Source organism: Mytilus galloprovincialis, chromosome 8 (genome assembly GCF_965363235.1).
Source record: "Mytilus galloprovincialis chromosome 8, xbMytGall1.hap1.1, whole genome shotgun sequence".
Taxonomy (NCBI): Eukaryota; Metazoa; Mollusca; class Bivalvia; order Mytilida; family Mytilidae; genus Mytilus; species Mytilus galloprovincialis.
The window spans coordinates 37,504,197-37,522,990 of NC_134845.1; the positions used below are offsets into that span (position 1 = coordinate 37,504,197).

Consider the following 18,794-nt stretch of genomic DNA (forward strand, 5'->3'; position numbering starts at 1 on the left):
ATAGGGCAGGGTGTTCAGAAAAGAAGTTATCTATTTTGCATAATCACGTTCTCCTTCAGTATTCAATATTCAACCAAGATCTCTGATCTTTTACTTTTAAGGAATCTTTCAAGAGACTTTCAATTTTTACAGACTTGGGATAAGTTAAATTTGGAATTCTGTTATTTTTGTCAAAATTTACAATTGATCAGATAGTACCAGTTTAGTGTACTAAACCTCTACTACAGTTTTCAGCCAAGATTCATGAATCTTCATATAAAGATTGCACTTATGTTGGGGTTGTGCACCTGCTATTATGCAATTGTTCGAAGAACTTGTTCCAATTGTTTCACACTCATTGCACTTGGGAACTTTTCAAATAATTTCAAGAGATGAGACCTTTTTTTTCAACGCCGATATTTAGAACTTTACAGAAAATTGAAAAACCTATTTAGGTTATTAACTTTTCCATTATGGAGATGTTTACAGATTTTTTCGTCACCTTAACTTTTCCCATTTTACATTTTCATTATTATGTTGAAATGATTTGTTGTTGAAGAAAAGTTTTGGCCATTTCAGTCTTCTAGCCTAATGTATGTCATGATATGCAGCAATGATAGCAAAGTGCTACTGTGGATTCATTAATATTCGTTGGATACCAATTTTCGTGGATTCCGTGGGGACAGGGGAACCACGAATTTAAATGATCAACAAAATACAGATTTTCTAAAGGTATGTATGCATAATTTGCCAAAACAACGAATTCACATATCCACGAAGTTTTCATCAATCCACGAAAATTGGTACCCACGAAAATAAATGAATCCACAGTATTTTACTTTGCATATTTCTGTTTACAGATCATAGAGTTTGTAATATCATTATGTTTTTGTCGAGCCTTCGACTTTTGTCGAAAAAGCGAGACTAAGCGATCCTACATTCCGTCGTCGGCGTCGTCGTCGGCGGCGTCCACAAATATTCACTCTGTGGTTAAAGTTTTTGAAATTTTAATAACTTTCTTAAACTATACTGAATTTCTACCAAACTTGGACAGAAGCTTGTTTATGATCATAAGAAAGTATCCAGAAGTAAATTTTGTAAAAATAAAATTCCATTTTTCCCGTATTTTACTTATAAATGGACTTAGTTTTTCTGCGAGGAAACATTACATTCACTCTGTGGTTAAAGTTTTTAAAATTTTAATAACTTTCATAAACTATCCTTGATTTGTACCAAACTTGGACAGAAGCTTGTTTATGATCATAAGATAGTATCAAGAAGAAAATTTTGTAAAAATAAATTTCCACTTTTCCGTATTTTACTTATAAATGGACTTAGTTTTTCTGCGAGGAAACATTACATTCACTCTGTGGTTAAAGTTTTTAAAATTTTAATAACTTTCATAAACTATCCTTGATTTGTACCAAACTTGGACAGAAGCTTGTTTATGATCATAAGATAGTATCAAGAAGAAAATTTTGTAAAAATAAATTTCCTTTTTTCCGTATTTTACTTATAAATGGACTTAGTTTTTTTGCCAGAAACAAAACATTCACTCTGTGGTTTAAGTTTTTAAAATTTTTATAATGATCTTAGACTATCCTGGATTTCTACCAAACTTAGACAAAAGCTTGTTTCTGATCATAAGATATTATTCAGAAGCTAAATTTGTAAAAAAAAAATTCACTTTTTCCGTATTTTACTTATAAATGGACTTAGTTTTTCTTCCAGTTAACATTACATACAGTCTGCAGTTAAAGTTTATAAAACATTTATTAGATTCATAAACTATCCTGAATTTTTTACCAAACTTGGAAGCTTCTTTCAATCAAAAGACAGTATTGAGAGGGAAATTTTTATTGATGTTTTTCCTCATTTTTGTTGAGTCTGCCATTAACAGCAGAAGTAGGCGAGACACTGGGTTCCGTGGAACCCTTACAAATTTTTTATTTTTTTATTTCTGTAAACCATATTTTCATGTATTGGAATATGCATATAATACGTACCGTATATATATATAAATTTGTATTTGTTGACAGATGATGGAGTTTTGAATTATACAATAAAATTTGTACATGTGTCCGGTAACATAAGATGGCAGACTTTTTGAGTGTGGCTGAAGCCACTGCATCTTTACACAGTGGTCGAATTTCTCTTGGAGATTTAAAGGTGAGTGAAATGATACATGTATTGCTATTTCATCTTATCGTCCTTCCCTACGCCTATATCACCCTGCTCAGTCGCTTAGTAATTCTTGTATCACAGCTTTGAGACGAGAGCAGCTATTATCAACGATGTCACAATCTGAGAGGAGAAATTATAAGCGACATCACAATATGAGAGGAGATGTTATCAAGCTAGCTTTTGTCAAGCATAAAATTGTTTTAGGGCGGGGAAAACAACCAGTTATAGGACAATAAACAGATAATCAGGTTTTCTACACATTGTTTACATTTATAGAGACTCTGCTTAAAATCTTATCTTGATTGTCAATACCAGTTACAAGTGCTAAAAGTTCATTGACTTTGTCTTTATACAATACACTGTGGTTAATATAACATGGAAGTTTTATATCATGTTGTCTTACGATAAACATCATGAACAAGTAGTAGTTAGTAAATACAGAATTATTACACATTGGCCTCCTACAATGAAAACATTACAGTAGGTCACATACAAAAAAAAAAGATATTACTCTTTGGTGTGAGCCAAGGCTATGTGTCGAAGACCGTATTTTAACCTATTATGGTTTACTTTTACAAATTGAGAGTTTTGTGACTTAAATGGAGAGTTGTCTCATTGGCACTCATACCACGTACATCTTCCTATATCTATATAATTGCAAAAGTTATTTGATTTGAAAGAATTATTTTTCTATACATCATCTTTGGCAATTTCTATTCTTGGACAAGTTTAGAAACACTTCCTGAACTATGATATTGTTTCTTGTAAAAATTCCAGTTTAAAAAATGTTTGCAGTTAATAGTATTGAAGTACAGATACTAGATTTTTCTACAACACAAGATTTTCCAGGATATGGTATGTATGGAGACAGCTACCAAGTTTGAATCAATTACAATGTAATTACACCCCCTTTATTTCAAATCATTACCAAGTAACTATGTTATATATATTCATTGTTTGAAATAATTTCATTTACAGAAATTTTTAGAGAAGGCAACCTATGTACCATCAAAATTAGAATTTTGCAAAAATGCCTATAGTAATGATGCTGTTCTTTATCTCTTCAAGACAGGAAAGAGGGTAAATATATTACAATTATTTATATAGGTAATGCAATAAAAAAAGACAATTTCTACACAGTATAAAAACAATTGATGTTTTTTTTTTATTCATGTGATAAACAGACATGTTTAATTTTTTATAGGCCCGTCAAAATTTTGACGGGACATATTATGTATACAAATGTCCAGCGTCCACATGTCGCACTGTAACTTGAGAACCGCTTATCCAAATTTCATGAAACTTACAATATAGGTTTCTTATGATAGTCAAATAATCTGTATAATTTTGGGTGAAAATAGAATTTAAACTTTTTGAGTTACAGGACTTAATAACGGGGGTGTATTTTTCACATGTCACGCTGTATCTCAAAAACGATCTATGATTATTGCTTTAAACTTCACACACTTCTTAATTATATTAATTCAAAGATTATACTTTTTGGTGATGATTCCAAATTTTATTTTAGAGTTATTGCAGGTTTTTTTAAAAGGGGGGTGGGTTTTCACATGTCGCGCCATATCTCATAAATGATTTAAGATTAATGCCTAAAACTTTACACACTTCTTAGTTATATTAGTGTAAAGATCTGTATACTTTTTGGTGATGATTCAAAATTTTATTTTGGAGTTATTGAGGTTTTTGTTAAAAAGAGTTTTTTTTTTCACATGTTGCATCGTATCTTAAAAACCATTAATGACTATTGCTTAAAACTTTACACACTTCTTAATTATTTTAATCTTAAGATCTGTATACTTTTTGGTGATGATTCAAAATTTTATTTTAGAGTTATTGATTATCATGTAGCACCGTATCTCAGAAACTATTTATGATTATTGCATAAAACTTCTCACACAAGACAAAGGGCGTATCATGCGCTCATGGCGCAGCTGTTTATTGTCGAGCCTTCGACTTTAGTCGAAAAAGCGAGACTAAGCGATCCTACATTCCGTCGTCGTCAGTGTCGTCGTCGGCGGCGTCCACAAATATTCACTCTGTGGTTAAAGTTTTTGAAATTTGAATAACTTTCTCAAACGATCCTGGATTTCTACCAAACTTGGACAGAAGCTTGTTTATGATCAAAAGATAGTATCCAGAAGTAAATTTTGTAAAAATAAAATTCCATTTTTTCCGTATTTTACTTATAAATGGACTTAGTTTTTCTGCCGGGAAATATTACATTCACTCTGTGGTTAATGTTTTTAAAATTTTAATGACTTTCTTAAACTATCCTGGGTTGGTACCAAACTTGGACAGAAGATTGTTTATGATCATAAGATAGTATCCAGAAGTAAATTTGGTAAAAAAAAATTCCATTTTTCTGTATTTTACTTTTAAATGGACTTAGATTTTCTGCCAGGAAACAATACATTCACTCTGTGGTTAAACTTTTTTAAATTTTAATAACTTTCTTATACTACATGTACTATTTTGGATTTGTACCAAACTTGGACAGAAGCTTGTTTATGATCAAAAGCTAGTATCTAGAAGGAAATTTTGTAAAAAAATTTTTTTTTTTGTATTTTACTTTTAATGTGACTTAGATTTGCTGCGAAACAACACATTCACTCTGTGGTTTAACTTTTTAAAATTTTAATAACTTTCTTATACTATTTTGGATTTGTACCAAACCTGGAAAGAAGCTTGTTTATGATCAAAAGCTAGTATCTAGAAGGAAATTTTGTTTTCTTCTAGTTAACATCACATTCAGTGTGCAGTTAAATTTTTTAAACATTTATTACATAAACTATCCTGGATTTTTACCAAACTTGGACAGAAGCTTCTTACAATCAAAAGATAGTATCAACAGGAATATTTTATCGATTTGTTTCCTCATTTTTGTTGAGCTTGCGATAAACAGAAAGAGTAGGCGAGACACTGGGTTCCGCGGAACCCTTACAAATTTTTATAATTATTTATCACATATTTGTTACAAAAACGTTGGGTTTTGCATATGCAATAACCGCAAAATTGTCCTCAGATTGCTGCCCAGTGCAAAAAAGTGGTTATTGTGCCCCGATTAAATGATTTGACGTCACTGAGTCCTTAACGACAATGGCGAATAATGATGGTGTTTCACTGTTTGTATTGAAAACTAAGATAATTCTGTTACAATGGCCATGAGTAATAATGTCAAACCAACTTTTATCGATTTAGCACCAGTTATGCCAAATTCTCGCTTTTGTATATTACCATATTAAGAAATAAGGGAAAATGTTACAATAATGTGTAAGCAGTAAATGATAAAAATTAATAGAAAATGTGATATTTTCTTTTATAATTAAACACTTTTCTCTTTTCTGCAGAACTTAAAGATGTGATAAAGTTAATATATCATGCTTTTTCCATATTTGCCTTGGTATCATCCCTCGACCCATATTGACCCTCAGCTAAAGCCTCAAGCAGATATGGGAGTCTTGTGATGCAGGGGCGGATCCAGCCATTTTAAAAAGGGGGGTTCCCAACCCAGGACAAAGTGGAGGGGGGGGGGGGGGTGTGTTCCAACCACATGTACCCATTCAAATGCATTGATCGTCCAAAAAAAAGGGGGGTAGCTTATAATTATTTTTCTGTCATTTTCCTGTTTAAATGTGCACAACATTGTCTTGAAGAAAGTTCATATGCTAATACTGATTGAAATAATAATTAATAGGGTATGATGTTTTGCTATTTATACTGTAAATTCATATATTTTCCTAGATATAATGTTCATTGATTGGTTTTTGTAGATATTTGATGACATAAATTTGCAAAAGTCTGCATATAAGCATGTAGAAATAAGTACTTTATTGAACTTTAAATTCATGGATTACCTTTAGTCATGAAAGAGGGGGGGCAATAGGGGGTCAGTCAATATGTTAACAACACCTCGATTTTGGCAATAACAGTTAACAACAAAGGCAAAAATGCTGATAAGTTATAACAGTTAACACAGTGTGTTGAAAACAGTTACCCCCCCCCCCCCCCCCCTTCATGAAAATGACAAAAACTCTTATCCCACAAATAATCATTCAGTCGCAGTCTTTGTTCTATTTCACAGATTCAAAGTTCATTGAATAAGACTAATATTTGACATTTTTTATTCAGAAATTTGTGAATCTCACAGACTTACATCTACAAGGATGCAATCAGATTACAAATGCTGGTATTAAATGGCTGACAAAGTTATTGGCAGAGGCAAAAAATTGCAAATCGGTAAGTTGGTTTATAAAATATATGTACACTCTCATCTCAGTAATTGGTATCTAGTTAAAAAAAAACTGGGTTTAATTAGACAAATTGATGCCATAGATGCAAACAGTTACGATTTTTCCACATTTGTTATGAATTTGTAACCAAAACTACACTGTTACATTAAACAGTCTATTGGGTTGTTGTCTGTTTGACACATTCCCAATTTCCATGCTCAATTTTATTTGTAATAGATTTTGTTTACTACCTGTCCGCAACAGTTTCCCACTTAGGTAGGATTTTGAACATTGAGATGCCTCATCTTTGGTCATTGTGATGCTTCATCTTAAGTCAATTTGACACTTCATCCTTGGTCATTGTGATGCTTCATCTTTGGTCATTGTAATGCTTCATCCTTGGTCATTGTGACGCTTTATCTTTGGTCATTGTGTCCCTTCATCTTTGGTCATTGTGATGCTTCATCCTTGGTCATTGTGACGCTTCATCTTTGGTCATTGTGATGCTCCATCCTTGGTCATTGTGACGCTTCATCTTTGGTCATTGTGTCCCTTCATCTTTGGTCATTGTGATGCTTCATCTTTGGTCATTGTGACGCTTCATCTTTGGTCATTGTGTCCCTTCATCTTTGGTCATTGTGATGCTTCATCTTTGGTCATTGTAATGCTTCATCTTTGGTCATTGTGACGCTTCATCTTTGGTCATTGTGTCCCTTCATCTTTGGTCATTGTGATGCTTCATCTTTGGTCATTGTGATGCTTCATCTTTGGTCATTGTGACCTTTCATCTTTAGTCAATTTGACACTTTATCTTTGGTTATTGTGATGCTTCATCTTTGGTTATTGTGATGCTTTACCTTTGGTCAATTTAACACTTCATCTTTGGTCAATTTGACACTTCATCTTTGGTCAATTTGACACTTCATCTTTGGTCATTGTGTCCCTTTATCTTTGGTCATAGTGACTCATGTTAATCAACATTACCATAGCAATACTCATGTTATTCAACAGTTAGATAGCAATACTCATGCTATCCAACATTAAGATAGCAATACATATGTTATTCAACATTAAGATAGTAATACTCATGCTATTCAACATAACCATAGCAATACTCATGTTATTCAACAGTTAGATAGCAGTTCTCATGTAATTCAATATTACCATATTGATGCCATAGATGCAAACAGTTACGATTTTTCCACATTTGTTATGAATTTGTAACCAAAACTACACTGTTACATTAAACAGTCTATTGGGTTGTTGTCTGTTTGACACATTCCCAATTTCCATGCTCAATTTTATTTGTAATAGATTTTGTTTACTACCTGTCCGCAACAGTTTCCCACTTAGGTAGGATTTTGATCATTGAGATGCCTCATCTTTGGTCATTGTGATGCTTCATCTTAAGTCAATTTGACACTTCATCCTTGGTCATTGTGATGCTTTATCTTTGGTCATTGTGACGCTTCATCTTTGGTCATTGTAATGCTTCATCCTTGGTCATTGTGACGCTTCATCTTTGGTCATTGTGTCCCTTCATCTTTGGTCATTGTGATGCTTCATCCTTGGTCATTGTGACGCTTCATCTTTGGTCATTGTGATGCTTTATCTTTGGTCATTGTGATGCTTCATCTTTGGTCATTGTAATGCTTCATCTTTGGTCATTGTGATGCTTTATCTTTGGTCATTGTGATGCTTCATCTTTGGTCATTGTAATGCTTCATCCTTGGTCATTGTGATGCTTTATCTTTGGTCATTGTGTCCCTTCATCTTTGGTCATTGTGATGCTTCATCCTTGGTCATTGTGATGCTTCATCTTTGGTCATTGTGACTTCATCTTTGGTCATTGTGACGCTTCATCTTTGGTCATTGTGACGCTTCATCTTTGGTCATTGTAATGCTTCATCCTTGGTCATTGTGACGCTTCATCTTTGGTCATTGTGTCCCTTCATCTTTGGTCATTGTGATGCTTCATCTTTGGTCATTGTAATGCTTCATCCTTGGTCATTGTGACGCTTCATCTTTGGTCATTGTGTCCCTTCATCTTTGGTCATTGTGATGCTTCATCCTTGGTCATTGTGATGCTTCATCTTTAGTCATTGTGATGCTTTATCTTTGGTCATTGTAATGCTTCATCTTTGGTCATTGTAATGCTTCATCTTTGGTCATTGTGATGCTTTATCTTTGGTCATTGTGACGCTTCATCTTTGGTCATTGTGTCCCTTCATCTTTGGTCATTGTGATGCTTCATCTTTGGTCATTGTGACGCTTCATCTTTAGTCAATTTGACACTTCATCCTTGGTCATTGTGATGCTTCATCTTTGGTCATTGTGATGCTTTATCTTTGGTCATTGTGACCTTTCATCTTTAGTCAATTTGACACTTCATCCTTGGTCATTGTGATGCTTCATCTTTGGTCATTGTGATGCTTCATCTTTGGTCATTGTGACCTTTCATCTTTAGTCAATTTGACACTTTATCTTTGGTCTTAGTGATGCTTCATCTTTGGTCTTAGTGATGCTTCATCTTTGGTCATTGTGATGCTTTATCTTTGGTCATTGTGACGCTTCATCTTTGGTCATTGTGATGCTTCATCTTTGGTCATTGTGATGCTTCATCTTTGGTCATTGTGATGCTTTATCTTTGGTCATTGTGTCCCTTCATCTTTAGTCAATTTGACTCTTCATCCTTGGTCATTGTGATGCTTCATCTTTGGTCATTGTAATGCTTCATCCTTGGTCATTGTGACGCTTCATCTTTGGTCATTTTGTCCCTTCATCTTTGGTCATTGTGTCCCTTCATCTTTGGTCATTGTGATGCTTCATCTTTGGTCATTGTGATGCTTCATCTTTGGTCATTGTGACGCTTCACCTTTGGTCATTGTGACGCTTCATCTTTAGTCAATTTGACACTTCACCTTTGGTCATTGTGATGCTTCATCTTAAGTCAATTTGACACTTCATCCTTGGTCATTGTGATGCTTCATCTGTGGTCATTGTAATGCTTCATCCTTTGTCATTGTGACGCTTCATCTTTGGTCATTGTGTCCCTTCATCTTTGGTCATTGTGATGCTTCATCTTTGGTCATTGTGATGATTCGTCTTTGGTCATTGTGATGCTTCATCTTTGGTCATTGTGTCCCTTCATCCTTGGTCATTGTGATGCTTCATCTTTGGTCATTGTGATGCTTCATCTTTGGTCATTGTGATGCTTCATCTTTGGTCATTGTGATGCTTTATCTTTGGTCATTGTGATGCTTTATTTTTGGTCATTGTGACGCTTCATCTTTAGTCAATTTGACTCTTCATCCTTGGTCATTGTGATGCTTCATCTTTGGTCATTGTAATGCTTCATCCTTGGTCATTGTGACGCTTCATCTTTGGTCATTGTGTCCCTTCATCTTTGGTGATTGTGATGCTTCATCTTTGGTCATTGTGATGCTCCATCCTTGGTCATTGTAACGCTTCATCTTTGGTCATTGTGTCCCTTCATCTTTGGTCATTGTGATGCTTCATCTTTGGTCATTGTGATGATTTGTCTTTGGTCGTTGTGATGCTTCATCTTTGGTCATTGTGAAGCTTCATCTTTGGTCATTGTGACGCTTTATCTTTAGTCAATTTGACACTTCACCTTTGGTCATTGTGATTCTTCATCTTTTGTCAATTTGACACTTCATCCTTGGTCATTGTGATGCTTCATCTTTGGTCATTGTAATGCTTCATCCTTGGTCATTGTGACGCTTCATCTTTGGTCATTGTGTCCCTTCATCTTTGGTCATTGTGATGCTTCATCTTTGGTCATTGTGTCCCTTCATCTTTGGTCATTGTGACACTTCATCTTTGGTCATTGTGTCCCTTCATCTTTGGTCATTGTGATGCTTCATCTTTGGTCATTGTAATGTTTCATCTTTGGTCATTGTGACGCTTCATCTTTGGTCATTGTGTCCCTTCATCTTTGGTCATTGTGATGCTTCATCTTTGGTCATTGTGACCTTTCATCGTTAGTCAATTTGACACTTTATCTTTGGTCTTAGTGATGCTTCATCTTTGGTTATTGTGATGCTTCACCTTTGGTCAATTTAACACTTCATCTTTGGTCAATTTGACACTTCATCTTTGGTCAATTTGACACTTCATCTTTGGTCATTGTGTCCCTTTATCTTTGGTCATAGTGACTCATGTTATTCAACATTACCATAGCAATACTCATGTTATTCAACAGTTAGATAGCAATACTCATGCTATCCAACATTAAGATAGCAATACATATGTTATTCAACATTAAGATAGTAATACTCATGCTATTCAACATAACCATAGCAATACTCATGTTATTCAACAGTTAGATAGCAGTTCTCATGTAATTCAATATTACCATAGCAATACTCATGTTATTCAACATTAAGATAGCAATACACATGTTATTCAACATTAAGATAGCAATACTCATATTATTCAACAGTTAGATAGCAGTACTCATGTTATTTAACATTACCATAGCAATACTCATATTATTCAACATTAAGATAGCAATACACATGTAATTCAACATTAAGATAGTAATACTCATGCTATTCTACAGTTAGATAGCAGTACTCATGTTATTCAACATTACCATAGCAATACTCATGTTATTCAACATAAAGATAGCACTACTCATGCTATTCAACATTAAGATAGTAGTACTCATGCTATTCAAAATTACAAAAACAATACTCATTTTATTCAACATAAAGATAGCAGTACTCATGTTATTCAACATTACCATAGCAATACTCATGTTATTCAACATTAAGATAGCAATACTCATGCTATTCAACATTACCATAGCAATACTCATGTTATTCAACAGTTAGATAGCAGTACTCATGTAATTCAACATTACCATAGCAATACTCATTTTATTCAACATTAAGATAGCAATACTCATGCTATTCAACATTAAGATAGCAGTACAGATGCTATTCAAAATTACAAAAGCAATACTCATTTTATTCAACATAAAGATAGCATGTCTCATGTTATTCAACATTACCATAGCAATACTCATGTTATTTATTATTAAGATAGCAATACACATGTTATTCAACATTAAGATAGAAATGCTCATGCTATTCAACATCACCATAGCAATGCTCATGTTATACAACAATTAGATAGCAGTACTCATGTTATTCAACATTACCATAGCAATTCTCATGTTATTCAACAGTTAGATAGCTGATTTACTGATAATACATTATAGATGTGTAATAAAAATAAAAATGTGCATGCAAGTATAAGTTTTATATGTATGCATACATCGGTTCTATAATTTCGATAACATTAAAATTTCAAAGATAAATGTGTTTTATGGATAAGTGTTATAATATAACTTATACATGTACCTATTGGTAAAGTAGTAGGAACATATTTACTTGCACAAAAATTTTGGGGCATTATGAGGATGGTATTTCCAAATCCCTGCTGGTATTATCTTATATTCTTTAATTGTTCTTTTATTTTTACAAACAGATATATTTAGATGGGTGTCATCAGTTGACAGACGATGATGTGGCTTTACTTCTGGCAGCTGTGCCTAAGGTGACATTGGTCTCGCTGAGAGGAGTCTCCATCAGACATCTTAGTCATCCTGCAGTCAAAACTTTTCTGATCAATGGCTGTCCTATACTAACTGGAGAAGAAAATCTTGGTAAGAATAATTATAAAAAGAATAGCAATATAATATATGGTGGATAGTTACATATTTACAATCCTGAAGGACAGCGAAATCGACTGACAGGAAATTAGAATTATTTATTATTATTAATTGCTGGTGTACACGATTTTATTTGTGACATGATTTTTCAATACTTATAAAAAAAAAGATTAATTTAATAAATTAATAACTGTTTTCCACAACAGATCAAGTAATTTAACTTGTACAAAACCTTGCAAAGGTGTGGCAAAAATTATATATATGAAAAACATAAATAACAATACTTCAAAATGCAACAGCTCCCTGGCACCAATAACAGGTGCAAAGTACGAGCAAAATAATTGATGTATGTGCCATGTAGTCTTTCTTTACCAAAAACTAACCATTTTCCATTATTTAAAACATGAATTTCCATGAATTTCAAAGGAAAAGATTGATTGGTGATGTACGACGGGCAGCAGCCAAACAATGTCCCTGTGTAATTAACTTGAAAACTCTTTAACAAAATATTAAAAGAATAGCCATATCTACTTAAATGTAGTATAGTTTAGTTAAAAACTTATATTTCAGAACAATTTTATCATTGTGTGAGTAAATTTTCATTAAATTAACATAATATTACACATGTATCACAACATGTCTGATAAAAGTTAGTGTGACTAGTTGTTTGGCATTTTGCTAGTATTTGCATGCCTTATATCTTGTCTGTAAAATGCATGGTTTTGCAAGGATTGAGTATAGCTTCGTATTAAATGCAATATTATTACATTTTATTGGATAAAAAGTTTGAACAAGAAAGTGGAAAACTAGATAATCTTATGATGCATATAGTACAATATGTTACTATTTAACAATCTTGTTTTATTGATATTAATGAAGGTAGGAATCACCCGGTCTTTATGATCAAGTGTCAAAGACTACCATTAGAATAAAACTAGTCTTGATATTTTATTGCATTTGTCACTGTAACTTAAATTCAACCACATAATTACTGTTAGTAGTAATGTGATAACCCCAATTCTTACCCTCATTTATGTATGAACTTGAATTGATATAACAACATTTTCATCAAATATAAGCTGGATGGAACTGATTATTAATCACATCATTCAAAAAAGCAAGTTTTTGGTGACGAAGCACCTGTTTTCGATGATGATTGTGATAAAATTGAGGTCATCTCTAAAATAATAGAGTACAACTACTGTAAACCATCTTATTTTCATGGATACTTTATATCGGGTTTAGCCCTTCTAGCCTAATTCACAGCGATTTAATTTCATGATTTTCAAATTTAACTTGGTGTAATTAGACAAGGAAAGACCCAAATTTGAATTTTTCGCAACAAATTATATTCACATTAGTTTTCTTAACCCAAAAGTTGAGAACAGTTGAGAACTCAGTGGTCATGGCAACTATTACTAAACAGTAAATTAAGAAATTATTGCAATGGGTTTATCATCGTGAGAAATGCAACAGGGTTATAATCGCAATCATTTAAATTCTATTTATGAAATTTTTATATGAATTAAGGTGGTACCTAACACTACAGGGAGATAACTCTGTAAAATCAGCTAAATGTTTAAATCAGATTGTATTGTTAAGGAAATAGTAAGTTTCTCAATAATCAAAATGAGTGTTTATCAAACTGCTATATATTTAACCAATTTTTTCCGAGAAAGTGATTCTTTTAAATTTTTTGAAATTTTTATATATTTTTTCATAGGGTCAAAGCTGATATTTTGTCAAAATTTTGTGAAAATTAAACAAGCCAAATTTAATTTTAGTCAAGGTGTTTGGTACCACCTTAATCAGGATTTTTCTCAATACAATGTTTTGCAAAAATTAAAATCAAATTTTAATCTAAAATAACGAAATCGCAATAATAAACTGTATACAACAATTTCTGAATTTACAATGAAAAGAATATTAGTGTCAAATCCATAAAATTGTGAATAACTCAGTAGTGAAGAAAATAAATGAATGAAATCTTCATGAAACTGTGTTCTTGTACTGCTAGATTTCAGAATATTTACATATCCATGTTCACTCCGCGTTTTACGTTTCCGCAAATTGGTATTACTTTTCCGGAAATAAAAGTTTAATACGTTTCCGCAAATATATATCTTACTTTTCTGGGAAAAAAGTAACTATTCCAGAAAAAATAATTTATATCTTTTCTGCAAATAATTAAAAATACCCGTTCATCGAAAGCATAGCCATAATAAAAAATAAAAAGGTCAGCATAACATGCTGGTAAAATTCATCATCAAAATGTATGAAAACGTATGTTCAAAAGTCAGCACTAAATAGATATATCTTGATATGAGTTCATAGGTCAGTTCTGGCAGAATATTTGTAGGTAACACGTCATACAAAGTTCACAGTAGTACATTCACCGTTTACAAGTTTAATATTTTGTTCAAGTAGGACCCCCCCCCAAGAAGGAAGTTCTTCTGCTCCTTATTATATTTCTGAACGGGTGTTTTTACTATCAACTGGTTATATCTAGTATATTGTAGATATAAGATCAGAACCTTTTCTTTGTTGAAAAAATAAAATAAATAATTTATCCAATATATTTTCAAGTATTTATAATTTACCAGGTAAATTTCCGGAAAAGGAATACAAACAAATTGCGGAAACATATACTTTAAATTTCCGGAAACGTAGTATTGGGACTTTGAAAATTAGTGGAAATGCAATACGCCCTGTTCACTTGACCAAGCAAGATGTCTACTATTATTAGACAAGAAAATTACCTAAATAAATATATGCTGAAATTTTTATAGAAATAATAGTTTATTCAGTTCAAATATTAATACATGTAGTGCCATTGAAATATAGTCTTTCGATATGCATTTGAATTTTGTATTCAGTTTAAAGGCCAAAAAAAATTAATATGTGTGTTTCCTATTACATCTTTGAAAAAAATAGGGATTTTTTTTTTTATTTTACCTTTTTTTTTTTACATTGAGTCTATGGGAGGGACATTCTGATTTTAACAGTGCTTATTGAAAAATGACAAAAAAAAACTTAAGGGTAGGATATTTTTTAGCGTAAAAAATAGGGTGGTTACAGTCACAGTTACAGGAAACAGGCATCTTTTTTTATTTGACCAAATGTTTTCATTTCTCTTTTTATAGTTGATCTGAACCATGGTCATACAATAGTAGTACCACAAAAACACTTAGCTGGTTATTTTGTTGAGTTTGTTAAGACTAAGAAAACTCTGCAGAAGCTTGGTGCGCTACAACCCTTCAATCAAATAACTGATTTACCCATAAAAGACTGGAAAGTAACATTAACTGAAGTCCTTTTAGATCATGTAAGTACATGTATCAATAATTAAAGATTATTGTTGGTCATCTCACTGAGATTGATTTTCTTACTTGAGCCGGTACGGTGAACGTGAGAATAGCAATCGAGTTGAGATGACCAATGATAATCTGTTTATCGCTATTTTACCTATGAAATATTTGTTAATTTCATTGACAACAGCACATTTTAATAAATCCATCAGTTTCTCGTGACAATTTTTCATATCACTCTACTGTGCTAAGAAAGGCAATTATCTGTCAATATGATCAAAGGAAAAGTTCGTAAAATTGCGATAATGTCATTATGAGATATACTACTCAACTGTATAGGAATAAAAAAAAACTCAGATAAATATGACTTTAAAATCAATGAGGCATAATTTTCCTCGGCAATGAATATCAAGGTAATTTATCATGTTCACTTTATGACCTTTGTCCTGAATTTGCATGAAATAGATGAATCCTCAGTATTGAGGAAAATTACAGTTTTGATAAATTCTGCATAGGAGCAGAAACATAGAGAAAATTCTATTTTGTTGAACGTTTTTAAAATTCAAAAACTAGAATCCAGTGAGTAAAATTAAATTCACCTTGAAGGAATGAATTAGACCTTTTTAATAACAATGGTTTTTTTTCAAATTGAAAGTCATCAGTTCTATTTTAATTTGATCAGAATATCAGATAAATCAAGATTGGTAAGGTGGACAAAAGTTATTGAAGGTCAGGTGACTCAATCGATCTGTTCACTTGAAAAAAATTATTTAAATACCTTAAATATTGCTACAGGATGATTATCGCAATAATTAGAATTTGCATTTTGATAATTTATGCAGATTTTTGTAATTGTAAAACACAATAATTTCTGAATTTACAGTAATTTATAATGATGTATCTTTGCAGCCAATGTTTGATGTGGTTATCAGTAGCCATCCTGTTCAAGTTATTATCACCTTCAATACAACAAAGGGAAATTTGGAGGGAGTTAAGAATCATATTGTTGATACAATAACACGGGTTGTTACAAAAGTAAGTATTCAGAGTTTGTTATTGGAAAATAAGGACCAATTCAGGATTGTTGTATGACTACAAGGGTCATCTCAAAGGTCATAATTTAGGGTTAAATAATGGGAAATAAGGATCAATTCAGGATTGATGTAAAACAATAAGAGTCACTCAAAGGTTATAAGTAAGGGTCAAATGTTGGGAAATAAGGATCAATTCAGGATTGTTTTAAAACAATGGTCATCACAGACAAAAAGCTCAGGGTTCATTGCAGGAAAACGAGAATCAATTTTGAGAAGAATTATTTCTCATGTTTGTCTTCAAGGTTTCTAGCTATAGACAAACACAGGTCATAAAGCATAATTCAGAGTCACAAAAATAATAATTCAGGGTTGATGCTTGGATAACAAATCTGTTAAAGTTGAGAATTTAGGGTGGTTGTTTGGGTAAGCAAGGACAGTCACTTAATTAAGAATTCAGATTCTTGTTTAACAATGGCAGTCACTAAATTAAGAATTCAGATTCTTGTTTAACAATGGCAGTCACTAAAGTAAGAATTGAGTTAAGGGTTAATTTGTTTCACCACAAACATGACAAAGCTAGAAACTTAGGTTTCCTATTTGGATAACAGGGTTCATTACAAAAGTTAGAAAATAAGGGCTGTTGGTATGATAAAAACAAGGTGTAAGGTGAGGTTATAAGTTTAGAATTCTTGAGTGGATAATGGGGAGTTAATGCTTTAAATGAAAATAAATACATTTATTTTATACTAAGTAGTAGATAAAGATACATGGTATGTGTAATACTGTCAACAGCAATCGTGCTGCATCAGCCATCCCTGATGATAGTTATGTCAGTCGAGCTAGGTTGCAAAGGCTTTATCACACTTTAGATCTGTATAACGTCATATCACATAAATAAACATCTACTTAAGTTATACATTAAAGTATATAAGATACAGATTTTTCAGCATCACACACCCTATGAACCCTCTACCAACATTATCCCTCGAGTAGAGCTCTTTGGATTATATTGCTGTCTCAGGTTGATGGGGATGTGATATTGAAAAAGACATATGATATTCTCTTTATATATACTTTAAAAGACAACAGCTGTAAGCGTTTATTTAACAACATGTTTACATTTGCTATTAATATAGTGTGCACTTTTCTCCCATAATGAAAAAGTGTGGAATACTTGAAATGACATATTTGGAATCCATGTAATGAAATAATGTACCTTCTTATTGTAGAAAACATTTGAGATATAGAGAAGTGAAATATTTTTAAAACTAACATTTCAGGCTGCTTTCACTACAGTTTACCCCAAAAATAAAGAACCAGAGGTTAAAAAAGAAGAAGTGGAAAATGATGAGACAGAGGTTTGTATGATTAATAGATAAGTGAGGTATCATCATTTAGACAGCATTCTCACAACACAATAAACCACTTTTTTCAGAAGTATAATTTAACATAAAGATAAATCAAGGATGTAATACAGTAAGCCATAATCATGCAGAGAGTTTTATCACTGGACATATTTGTTAATGCAGCAATATGCTAAATACAAGACAGAAAATTCTAGTCTAGTAAATATTGGTATGAAGCTTTATACATGTATAATATTAGCTAAAAGAGCTATAAAACTCATATTTTATATATATGCTTTATGGTGCTGAAGGCCACCAATGTGTCTTCAACACAGTTAGAAAATCCTGCACCTGGAAGCATGATTCTGTGAACCCCTGAACAAAAATGTGTACTAGTTCAGTAATAATGGACGTCATACTTAACTCAGAAATATATAAATGAACTAAAGTTTAACAAACATACAAGACTAACAAAGGCCAGAGGCTCCTGACTTGGACAGGTTCAAAAATGTGGCGAGGTTAAACATACTTTGTGAGGTATTAACCCTCCCCTATACTTCAAGCCAATGTAGAAAGATAAACACACAACAATTAACAACACAGCAATGTAGAAAAACAAACGAACAGCAATACTAGCACGTTAAATATCCAGCTCAGGCTGTCTGTGTAGTACAAAGCAGGGTTAATACTCATATGACATTAATAAGATCTTTTCCTGAATATGCTGGAAGAAAAATAGCCATTCATCAGTAAAAATTAAGATAAATATGACAAACTACTGACGAGCATGAATTCGGCTGATATAAACTTATTATTAAAATAAGCTCAGAAAAAGTGCTAAGTTCTATAAATACAGGTTAAATAGACAAGAGGTACAAGTAAAACAATTCTAAAAGACATCACATAAAAAAATGTTCCCATTTACTAGAAGCAAAATATATCACATAAAAGAATGCTTCCATTTACTAGAAGCAAAATATATCACATAAAAAATA

The 18,794-nt window shown here is 32.3% G+C and overlaps 1 protein-coding gene across 1 annotated transcript in view; it reads left to right on the top strand.

Moving 5' to 3' along the window:
* LOC143041854 (uncharacterized) overlaps positions 1–18,794 on the top strand; it is a 130,160-nt gene that overhangs the window by 5,838 nt on the left and 105,528 nt on the right. The window contains exons 2-8 of the mRNA XM_076213958.1: positions 2,019–2,148; positions 3,142–3,243; positions 6,310–6,417; positions 11,928–12,105; positions 15,255–15,436; positions 16,329–16,454; positions 17,734–17,811. Of these exons, the coding sequence (XP_076070073.1) occupies positions 2,074–2,148; positions 3,142–3,243; positions 6,310–6,417; positions 11,928–12,105; positions 15,255–15,436; positions 16,329–16,454; positions 17,734–17,811 (849 nt within the window). The 5' untranslated portion in view covers positions 2,019–2,073. The remainder of the gene's footprint in view (positions 1–2,018; positions 2,149–3,141; positions 3,244–6,309; positions 6,418–11,927; positions 12,106–15,254; positions 15,437–16,328; positions 16,455–17,733; positions 17,812–18,794) is intronic.